General features: G+C 42.1%; 1 protein-coding gene across 4 annotated transcripts in view; it reads left to right on the forward strand.

Annotated features, from left to right (window-relative positions):
• Positions 1-10927, forward strand: part of atosb (atos homolog b) — a 31078-nt gene extending 20151 nt beyond the window's left edge. For all 4 annotated transcript variants that reach the window (XM_085426124.1, XM_085426120.1, XM_085426121.1 and 1 more), the window contains 9 exons: positions 276-454; positions 702-932; positions 1400-2708; positions 3915-3973; positions 4674-4773; positions 6454-6612; positions 7363-7431; positions 9118-9323; positions 9582-10927. In XM_085426124.1, the coding sequence (XP_085282250.1) occupies positions 1554-2708; positions 3915-3973; positions 4674-4773; positions 6454-6612; positions 7363-7431; positions 9118-9323; positions 9582-9735 (1902 nt within the window). In that variant the 5' untranslated portion in view covers positions 276-454; positions 702-932; positions 1400-1553 and the 3' untranslated portion in view covers positions 9736-10927. The remainder of the gene's footprint in view (positions 1-275; positions 455-701; positions 933-1399; positions 2709-3914; positions 3974-4673; positions 4774-6453; positions 6613-7362; positions 7432-9117; positions 9324-9581) is intronic.
• Positions 10928-11192: the final 265 nt, after the last annotated feature.

An 11192-nucleotide genomic window follows, 5' to 3' on the forward strand; every position in this document is an offset into this window, starting at 1 on the left:
GTCAAGTTAGCTCTCCGAATGACTCCTCCTCATTTCATCCTCAAATGGGATTATTTTTTTTTATACAGATAAGAGAGTGATTAGACAATTTTTAATCTGTTGACTTTTTGGTAACATAAAATTAATAGTAAAATATATTAAATGGCCTGCTTTTTAATTGCTTTATGCTTAAATATCGACATTCTAACTTGCCCGCTTCTCACTCTAACTCACTCGCTCTCTCTCCTTCTCGCTCCTAAATCTGTAATTTAATTTGGTGTCCTGCCTCTTCACAGATACTGGGTGGAATGACCCTGTCATGATGCCTCAGCCATGCCACATCTCACGCCTAGGTGACCAAGGAGGGTGTGTCTGGCTTTCAGCCAATCACAGAGGGAAGCCCATTAGAATTAGTAACAACTTTGAGATATTTCTCCTCAAGAGCCTGCTACATCACTGACACTCTCCACCACTGGTAAATTTCAACCTTTGCTGCTCAAATCCAAATCTTATGTCTTTTGCATACAAAGAAGCATTAAGTGGTCCATTGTATATTTACTAACATGGTTTCCCAAGCTAGGCTGTAGTACTGAAAAGGGAAAAAAACCTTTTTATCCTCATAAATTTGAATCAGCAACTTTGACTATTAAATATATATACCTGTAATGGTGCTGATTTCTTCTGTCACTGACAAGAACACTGACCTTTGTATTTTCTCTCAGGTCTTGGCTCCTGTGCCTACCTCCTTCACTCCGGTTTGTTCTTGACTCCTTGGTGTTTCCTGTTCACATGTTCTGGGATACTGGCTTCATTTTTTTGAGAGCTGCCATGGAGTTAGATGGGTTCCTTTAGTATGCTGTTAGATACAGCTGTCCGATGTTGTGCCAGATACAGCTTGTCCACACAGGGAGAATTGGACAAGGACGGGCACAGAGATGAGCTGTTGTTCTCAGGTACTGGCTTGAATACAAGTCCTCTGGCTTGGTGGCAGGGCAGCCAACCTTAGCTGACTAAAACTAAGATAGTAATCACATTCTTTTAAAAGATTTTAAGCCATTGTGTCTGAACTATTTGAGGCATGCCTTTTCTATGTAGCCAGGATGGGATTTTTAGCATCCCTGCTTAACTGTTTTTCTTTTAAAACTTGAGTCTTTTAATAATTTCTTTTTAAAAATGAGTTTTATTGCAAGTTTTAAGTCGTGTGTGTGTGTGTGTGTGTGTGTGTGTGTGTGTGTGTGTGTGTGTGTGTGTGTGTGTGTGTGTGTGTGTGTGTGTGTGTGTGTGTGTGTGTGTCAATCACAAAAAGTTGGTTAAACTTACTTTTTAAATGTCAAAGAGCCTAACTTACAAATATTACAAAATAATCTCTGCTTTATTAAACGTTTTCCTGAATTGTAAAATTGTCTGTTGTTTCTCTCAGGAGCTTTGTGGCCAAGTGTCCTGTGTTTGACATCACTGCAAGAAGTGTAGGACTTACCCCTCCTGTGGATCATCTTGCTCTTGCACTTGTGAGGATCTACTTGACCTTGTTGCACAAAACTTAGTTTAGACTCTTATCCTTCAGCCGTCAAAAGATGCGGCACATTCACGTTGAGTTAGCCCACAAAAAGGCTCCACTAGAACTTCCGGCACAGGAGGGGGACCTGCCTCCCTCTTCACAGGGCTTAGACCCTGGTGTCAGACCAGGGGCACCCAGGCACCTTGACCAGGAGGAGTTGAGACTCCAAAAGGTCTACCAGCTCTCTATTTTCTCTCAGTTGGGAGGATTTACCACCGCCACAGAATCCCACACTGATGCCCAGCAGAGGCCTATTCGATCAGGTGTGAAAAGGGGGTTAGAGGAGCCTCAGTTAACTCATAAGCGCCCCCACCTGGGGGACTCTCCAGACAGGGAGGGGCTTGAAGGAGGGATGCTCTGTGGGCCAGTCACAGCTCAAGGTGCAGGAATGGGGTTAGCTGGTGGGCCTAGTGGATCTGGTTCTCTGTACTCTTGCATGCAGATGGAGCACAAAGACCCAGAGGAAGGATTGTTACCCAGGTCTCCACCCCTTTCCCCTACCCACAATCCTTCCCGACGCCCAGCTCAGTACAATCAAGATAGGCCATTTCCTGACGTATTTGCTCCACTCTCACCTAAATCAGCCCCAATGTGTGACCAGGGTCATTCCCTTGGAAGCTCAACTAGGACAGAGATACCTAATGGGAGCCGCACACCGACCCACTCACTAGGTAGCCCTGGAAATGACAGCTGTAGTAATGGGTCATCTGGAGGCCAGCCCAGCCCCCACATGTATGAAATGGCCACATATGAAACTCCTAACCCAGCCAGCCCAACCAGTCCCCCAGGTCCTTTTTCCCCACCACACCATACAGAGATGCAGGAACCAGGGGAGGCAACAGAATGGGAAGTTGGACTTGAATCCTCCCCACCTGAGCGAAGTGCCACCCAGGCTGCCACCTCCTCTAACGGCCTGGCTTCCTGTGAGAAAACTCCTAGCACTAATGGCCACCGTCTCTTTTCTGGAGGCCACTGGCCTGCCAAAAAGAGGTTGCTGTCTCCAAGTGATACAGGGGAGTCGTGTTCAGAAGATGAGGGACCCTCCACATCTAAGAGAAGCAGGCTGTCATTGCTCGCTCCAGGACTGGGGCCCGCTTCATGTCGTAGCACTGATGCTAAAGCTGCCCCTTACTGGAACCACCTGCTGCCCTCTGTTTGGGACCGGCCTAAGGTTAGCACACATCATCTTTATCATATGTCTCGTGGTCATTTTAATGCAGCACACATTAATGAACAGCAGTGGCACATTTCCATGATACCGTCATCGTTTTAAACCAGAACCCTGTAGAACTTGTATGCAGAGCCATCAGAGATTTTGAATTGTGATTAATGAAATGCATTTGAATAAGTATAGGTAAGAAATCTGCTATTCCTGACAGTCCTGTATAAGGGCTTGAGGTATTAAAAACACAAAAGCTGAGAGAACAACTAAAGGTAAAAAGAATGAGGTGATGGCTGGCTCATTATCATGCCACGCTGGAACAGGGAGAGCAGCTCCAGAATAAAGCCCATTCAGGGAGGGCCCATTGTTCCCCCACATGAGTATGCTGTGTCTCTCATGCTCATATGTATTGATACATCCTGCTTAAAAATGGTTCTGGAATTGAATTTTTTAACACTGGGAGGCCAGAAAGTGCTTTGAGTTTGTGGTATGGCGAGTATGCTAATGGTTGCAATAGGGTTCACTAGTTTCACTGGTTTCATGCAGTAGTGGGATCATTGTGACTGCAAGTGATTAGTGTGTTTGTGTAGCAGGGAGAAACAGATAGACTTAAGAAAACACAAAACAAAACAGGAAAGGGAATCAGTGACAGATGAGGCAGAGTTAAAGAAAAGCAGCTAGGATAGACTGTCACAGGCAATATTTCAGTAAACAAAGGCTGGAAATAAGATATTTTAGGTCATACGGAACGGTGGGACAAGATAATTTTCAAAATGCCGTCTTTGGATTTAACCAAATGTGAGTACGAGCTGACAAGCTGACAAAGAACTTCTAGCTCTGAAGGGAGCAACTATAACCAAGGATTAGCTAGTAACGATAAGTTAATGATGAGTGAGAGATTTTCTGTGAGAAAATGGCTAGCAGGCAGCATGGGTTTGGCCAGTGGCGAGTCACCTGAGAATAGGGTGGCCTTTATGGTCATCGGAAGCCTGGAAATGGGGAATGTATGCATGCGTGACACAACAACCACTAGTCAGTGCACAGTAAGTAGGACACCTGAAATATGTAATTACACTTAACAATTTAGCTCACAGCACCATAGAAAAACAAGCACTCCTTTATGATTATGAGTAGCTTAATGATAAGTCAGGATGTTAACAGAGGGGAAAAAAAACAAATCATACTCTTTCCTCTATTTGTCTTCACTTTTTTTAGACCTCCACAGACTGCACAAGATCAGGAAGACGACTAAAGAATGGACTGCGGTTAAAAAGGTGAGTAATCCACTCCATTTGTAGTCAAATATTAATATTAAAGAGACAGCATATACTAAAAATGAATTTGGGCTGTGTTCAGACTGAACGTGAAATAAAATATTTTTGTAAATCCACAAATGTTTGTGCGTAAGAGTCCTGCAGTTTGGCTCACTTTGCTCCAAGGCCTCTCCTCACCGTCCCAAAGTAGAATCATACAGCTGCAGTTGCCCAAAAACTGTAATAAGGTTTAGGCCCATTTCTGATTGCCAGGAGAATCCACAGTCTATGGCTAAAACTGAGCAGAAAGTCTTTCACAGTATTTGGAACTTGCACTGATGGATATTTCCCTCTATTCAAAATGTCTGATGCAAATTTGTGTCAGTCGGCATCTCTGAATAGACTTTGTAAATGCACAGCGCTATTCACATTTGGTCTGAAGACTCTATTAACTGTTTTCTCCCACCTACACACATGCGCACACTTATCTATAAAAACTCTCAGCCAATGTCATACTGACTTCACCAAAATCAACATTGGGAAAGGAAGTGGGAGTTAGAGCAGGTCTTCTGTTGTTTTTTAAATTAAAGGGTTTGTGCCTGTACTCGAATATTCAGGCACACTCAGAGGCATGTGACATATTGGTTAAGACTAAATTAGTGTAATCTTAACCACTAACCACCGGTCTCTTTTGTGTGTGTGTGTTTATGGTCATATTCAGTCGGCAGCTGCGCAGCAGCAGTCACACAGACACCGGCCGTTCCACACGTTCCAGTGGGCCTACATCGTCCATCAGCAGATCCCTGCTCGGCAACTTTGAGGTGCGAATTCTATTTTATTACTTGCAGCAAAAGCAAAACATTAACAAGGACCAGTTATGATTGTTATAATAGGTCCCCATTATCTTATCTTCATGCATCCTGTCAGCTCATTCTCTATCTGACAGCAACAGTTTTAGCTCTTCTCACTTAGAAAGTGTCCTCCATTTAAACCATTTATTCTTACTGCTTGCCTTTCACAAACAGAAGACTTGAGCTTCTTATGGGAGGAGGCTGCTGTGCCTAAGATGACCATATTAAAGATATTTGCACTTATTGACATACTACACAGCCAAGAGTAGAAAACTTTTTTCTGAAAATGAGCATAAAGAACACTCAGAACATTTGTCTTAAAGGAATTCCTTGAGCGTACACTTTAGCCATGTTTATTATCCACCAGTGTAGTAGTATGTATGACAAAAACCAAGCTGAAACATATTAGGTCTCCTTTAACTAGTAATGTAATGTAATGTGTCCCACATGGAGATGGGGATAATCTTGGTTCTTCTTTGGCAGCATACACTTGGAGAAACCTTTAAGGTACATTTTTGCATTGTAATGTAATTCAGTACAAATTGTAACCTGTAATTCCAACTCAAAGCCATTTGGAAAAACAAAACAAGAATTTTAGTGATTTTTTTTTTTCTTCTCCCCATTCATCTACACAACTTGGGGGAAAGTGTTTGTACCACAGGGTTTTTTTTTTGGTTTTGTTTTTTAAAAAACACGTGTAGTTTTAAGGAGCATTTTGGAGGACAAGTCCACATGCTGTAGCCTCTGCAGGGCATGGCCATTTTAAAAGTGTGGCTCTCTGCCAAAACAGTTTTTCCTGAATCCCCCTTAGACTGGAGCCAAGTTTCTCAGCCTTGACAGGCTAAAGCTTTCAAAAATGCAAAATCCACATAATATAAACCCGACAACCTGCAGTCACAGCCCGAAGGTCATGTTTGACAACTTTGGTGGAAGGAAAATGTGATCTTTAAAAAAAATACATATAATAATTTGTTCTTTAATTAAATCCAACATGAGCTGGAATTAATAATAAACCAGAAGAAAGTAGTTTTACCACGACTGCAATGACAGATTTATTTTAATTATGCTCTGACAGTGGATTTTTTCGTACTGATGCACCTAATACGGTGATCATTTGCATTTTGTAATCTGTATAGGGTTCTGTTTAGACAGTTGTGATTTATTATTGACACTTTTTTTTTTTTTTTTAACTGTTTGATTGTCTGCATGTAAGAGGACTTGGCCAATTAGGCAGTTGAAACAAGGATAGAAGCTGGTTTACGATGACAGGTGTTCTCATGAGAGCACTGTCAAGATGTTACTTTTGTTTTTCACTACAGCCTCTACATTTAATTGTCAATGATGAGAAATGGATTCTCAATCTTAAGAGTTTCATTTGTTAATTAAACAGACAAATAAATAAATAAATATTGCTATTTCACAGTTTTATGCTCACAGTGTTGCTGGTAAACAGATGCATATTTTAACACTGTCCAACTGAGCTTTGGTTTCAATTAAAATAAACAAAAGAAATGTGGATCTTTATGGATTTCACAGTCATGGGTTTATCTGATTCACCACCCAGTTTGACTCGTGAGTCAAATTGACATTTACAGTTTTAATAGACTCTCTAAGTCTACAACCCATTTCACCTTCTGTTGTGCTTCCCAGGAGTCCATACTGAAGGGGCGATTCTCCCCCTCAGGCCGAATTGAAGGCTTCACAGCAGAGATCGGTGCCAGCGGCTCCTACTGCCCACAGCACGTCACCCTGCCTGTGCAGGTTACATACTATGACATCTCGGAGCACAGCGCACCCTCACCCTTCCTGGTCAGTGTGTTTGTGTGTGTGTTGTGCTATGTTTTTATGTTGTTGTGTATATCCTTAGTCAGGAAAGAAAAAAAGATAAACGAAATGTTTGCTGTGGTTTGTTGGTTGGGGAAAAAAATAAACCCAATTTAGAGATCAGAACTACCAAAACAATGCACGTGTCTGATTGATGTTGATTTGCCTCTTCACAAGCAGATGTGGAAAATGTCTTTCTGTGCATATGCTACGATGCTGTTCTTCAGTTCATCGGGAAATAATGTACATTTATTGCATATGCCAAGAAAGCATTTTAGCAGTGTTATGAGGAAGCCCTGATGTGCTTTAATCCTGCTGGAAAAATGGAAAAGCAGCTGTTTCACTTTTAGATTAATTCCTCATTTCTACTTTGATCTGCGGTATATAGTGAAGGTCAGGCCTCCTTTGATTCACTTCTTTGAACTCTTAATTTGACTTTCCATGCAGCTGCCTTTACAACTGCACTCTGCTGCAGTAGTTTTAGAGTTCATCAACTTCATTTCTGAATTTCCTTTTTTTTGGTTTTACATGTGTTATCAATACAGATATGCAGATTTCATCTGTGTTTTGGAACAGAAATGGAAAACTACTGCTGTCATACTGCTGCGCTGCCACCTACATTTTATTTCATGGCGCATAGTCTTCGTGTAGGTTTTAAGTATTAAAATGTTACAGATTATTTCATCATTGCAGTGACTGAGGATATGTATTCTGTGTCTCTTTTTTTTCTCACAGGGGGTAATATCCCTCGAACCCCTTGGAAAGAAAGGATACAGCATACCCAAAGCAGGGACCATCCAAGTGGTAATTTTATGTCATTCTTAATAAAAAAAATGTGTATATATGTGTGTGTGTGTGTGTGTGTGTGTATATATATATATATATATATATATATATATATATATATATATATATATATATATATATATATATATATATATATATATATATATATATATATATATATATATATATATATATATATATATATATATATATACACACACAAACAAACAAAACACCCAGCACGCCCCTGCGGGCGGTTTATCCTTCAAGCTCGGGTCCTCTACCAGAGGCCTGGGAGCTTGAGGGTCCTGCGCAGTATCTTAGCTGTTCCCAGGACTGCGCTCTTCTGGACAGAGATCTCCGATGTTGTTCCCGGGATCTGCTGGAGCCACTCGCCTAGCTTGGGAGTCACCGCACCTAGTGCTCCGATTACCACGGGGACCACCGTTACCTTCACCCTCCACATCCTCTCGAGCTCTTCTCTGAGCCCTTGGTATTTCTCCAGCTTCTCGTGTTCCTTCTTCCTGATATTGCTGTCATTCGGAACCGCTACATCGATCACTACGGCCATCTTCTTCTGTTTGTCTACCACCACTATGTCCGGTTGGTTAGCCACCACCATTTTGTCCGTCTGTATCTGGAAGTCCCACAGGATCTTAGCTCGGTCATTCTCCACCACCCTTGGGGGCATCTCCCATTTTGACCTCGGGACTTCTAGGTTATACTCGGCACAGATGTTCCTGTACACTATGCCGGCCACTTGGTTATGGCGTTCCATGTATGCCTTGCCTGCTAGCATCTTGCACCCTGCTGTTATGTGCTGGATTGTCTCTGGGGCATCTTTACACAGCCTGCACCTGGGGTCTTGCCTGGTGTGATAGACCCCAGCCTCTATGGATCTTGTACTCAGAGCTTGTTCTTGTGCTGCCATGATTAGTGCCTCTGTGCTGTCTTTCAGTCCAGCTTTGTCCAGCCACTGGTAGGATTTCTGGATATCAGCCACCTCCTCTATCTGCCGGTGGTACATACCGTGCAGGGGCCTGTCCTTCCATGATGGTTCCTCGTCTCCCTCCTCTTTCTTGGGTTTCTGCTGCCTGAGGTATTCACTGAGCACTCGGTCAGTTGGGGCCATCTTCCCAATGTATTCTTGGATGTTCCTTGTCTCATCCTGGACTGTGGTGCTGACACTCACCAGTCCCCGGCCCCCTTCCTTCCGCTTAGCGTACAGCCTCAGGGTGCTGGACTTGGGGTGAAACCCTCCATGCATGGTCAGGAGCTTTCTTGTCTTTATGTCAGTGGCTTCTATCTCCTCCTTTGGCCAGCCTATTACCCCAGCAGGGTACCTGATCACGGGCAGGGCGTATGTGTTGATGGCCCGGATCTTGTTCTTACCATTCAGCTGACTCCTCAGGACTTGCCTGACCCTCTGCAGGTACTTGGTGGTTGCAGCCTTTCTAGCGGCCTCTTCATGGTTCCCATTTGCCTGCGGGATCCCCAGGTACTTGTAACTGTCCTCTATGTCTGCAATGTTGCCTTCTGATATATATATATATATATATATATATATATATATATATATATATATATATGAGACATTTTGGTCATGTTTATACTTTTAAGGGTCACATATCTGTAATTATTATAGCTAAGCCATTGAATTTAAATCATGCTGAGCTATCTCATCTATTCCTGTTGTGTCCTCAGACCTTATTTAATCCCAACAAAACTGTGGTGAAGATGTTCCTGGTGACCTACAACTTTAATGACATGCCTGTTAATCATATGACGTTCCTGCGACACCGCATCTTCTTGGTGCCAGTAGAGGAGGGAGCTGAGGGAAAAGGCGAGGCGTCTCCAGGAAGTGGAATGCTAGATAGGAAGAAGATTCTCTGCTACCTTATACATCTCAGGTACAACTAAGGTTTTATGTGTTTTGCTTTGTTTTTTTTACTTTTTATGCCAGAAAAGGCTAAAATGCTCCATTATCACGTGACTTTAAAAGCTTAGTTGAAACGTCTACTAAAACATTAATAAAACTTTGTGTTATATAAATTTTTCATTGAATATTTAAAAGTTTTGCAACCTTTTTTGTGCTTTTAGTCATATTCTTGGCTCAAGTGGAATGTATTTGTTTTGCCAACCTCTGTTTTTGGTCTGATTTTTCTTAGATTCCAGAGCTCCAAATCTGGAAAGATATACTTGCACAACGATATCCGGCTGCTATTCTCCCGCAAATCCATCGAAGTGGACACGGGGATCCCATATGAGCTGAAATCTTTCACCGAGGTGCCAAGAAACCCCAAATACTCCCCCCGTGTGTGATCCCACCTTGACCTTTTGACGTTCCGTAATGCCAACGCAGTCCCTCGTGTGCTTCCTAAAGAGGAGAGGGGAAAGTGACTTCTAGAATATTGGATATAAATTTTGAAAAGACTCATGAGAAATACCAGAAGCACAGAAGACACATGTGCACATATGTCACAGTGTTGGTATTTGGAAAAGACCTGCTTTTTATGCATTTATTCTCCACTGAGAGCCCACATGCAGATCGAAAATGTCACAGGAACAAGCATGGGTTTCTTTGCACCTTCAGTTGCTGAAAAGATGAAATCTTGGTGTCAGGGTAGTCTAGCATGGATGGTATTAAAAGCAGGACTTTTCCAGGACCTTAATCTGTTTAAAAGAAAAAAGTTAAAAAAAAATGCACAAACACTGACGCAGACACACAAACACACACCAAAACAGACTGACAAGACTCATGCCCGGGACATGATACAAGCATAACAGCAGAAACACTTCTGGTGGTGACTCTGAGTTCAGTGTTAACATGCATGCCTTGTGACTTAAACACCTGAATTTTCCTCTAGTGCCGTATCACACTGTCCTTCACTCTGCCTGCAGCTCCAACTGCCTCATTGGACCAATAATTGTAACAGCAATTTAAAAAAAGGAAGAAAAAAAAGCCGTAAACAACAGTCCCATCCCCTGATCGTGAGGGTTATTTACCTTCTGAGGAGCAGAGAGGAGATGAACAGAGACACAAACACTAGTGAAAGCAAGGGCTGAAATTGAATCGGCCACTTTGATTGGATGTCTCATGTACAACACGACATGACAACAACACGGCGACATGATCTGACCAAACTCAGGACATTTGTTGAAGAAAGGAATTCTCTTTTTTTTGTTTTGTTTTTGTCTATCTGTCACGGTACAGACCACTGTGTATACATGCGAGTTTAAAAAAAACAAACAAAAAAAACCAATGAAAAAACTAAAACTTGGGAATCCACTTCATTGTATGTAGCCAGACTGAGGGACACTGTGCTGTTTTCTTTTCTTTTTTTCTTTTTTTTAAATTTCCTCCTGTTTAGATACTGTTCTCTGCAGTCAGATGTTGGAGCAGAAATTGGGGGGGGGGAAGACAAGCTGTAGTTTTGTTTTTTTGTTTTTTTTAATTTATGTTTTCGCAAATGTCTTAATAAGCAATATGCTGCACAAAGTAGAGTGTGTTTTTCAGCCAGACAAGCTTTCTCTCTGGAGGCAGAACAAAGAAAGCAGAGAAATGAGGGTGAGGGAGGGGAGGAATAATGAGGGAGGACGGGATGTGGGGTATTTAATATGAGAACGGGATAGTCTATGTATATTTAAAATAATAAACTCTGCGACTGGCAAGTAAAGCCCCAGCGTCGTCTCCTTGTTTGAATGGCATTGCGAAGACACTTCGTTTTTATAACATTATGGCTGATGTTCACACTCATACTGACTTTGCCATGTGAAAT

The sequence above is a fragment of the Rhamphochromis longiceps genome, linkage group LG12, assembly GCF_057381845.1.
Source record: "Rhamphochromis longiceps isolate RC_006_pf linkage group LG12, R_longiceps_female_GT1.1, whole genome shotgun sequence".
In the NCBI taxonomy this organism is placed as follows: Eukaryota; Metazoa; Chordata; class Actinopteri; order Cichliformes; family Cichlidae; genus Rhamphochromis; species Rhamphochromis longiceps.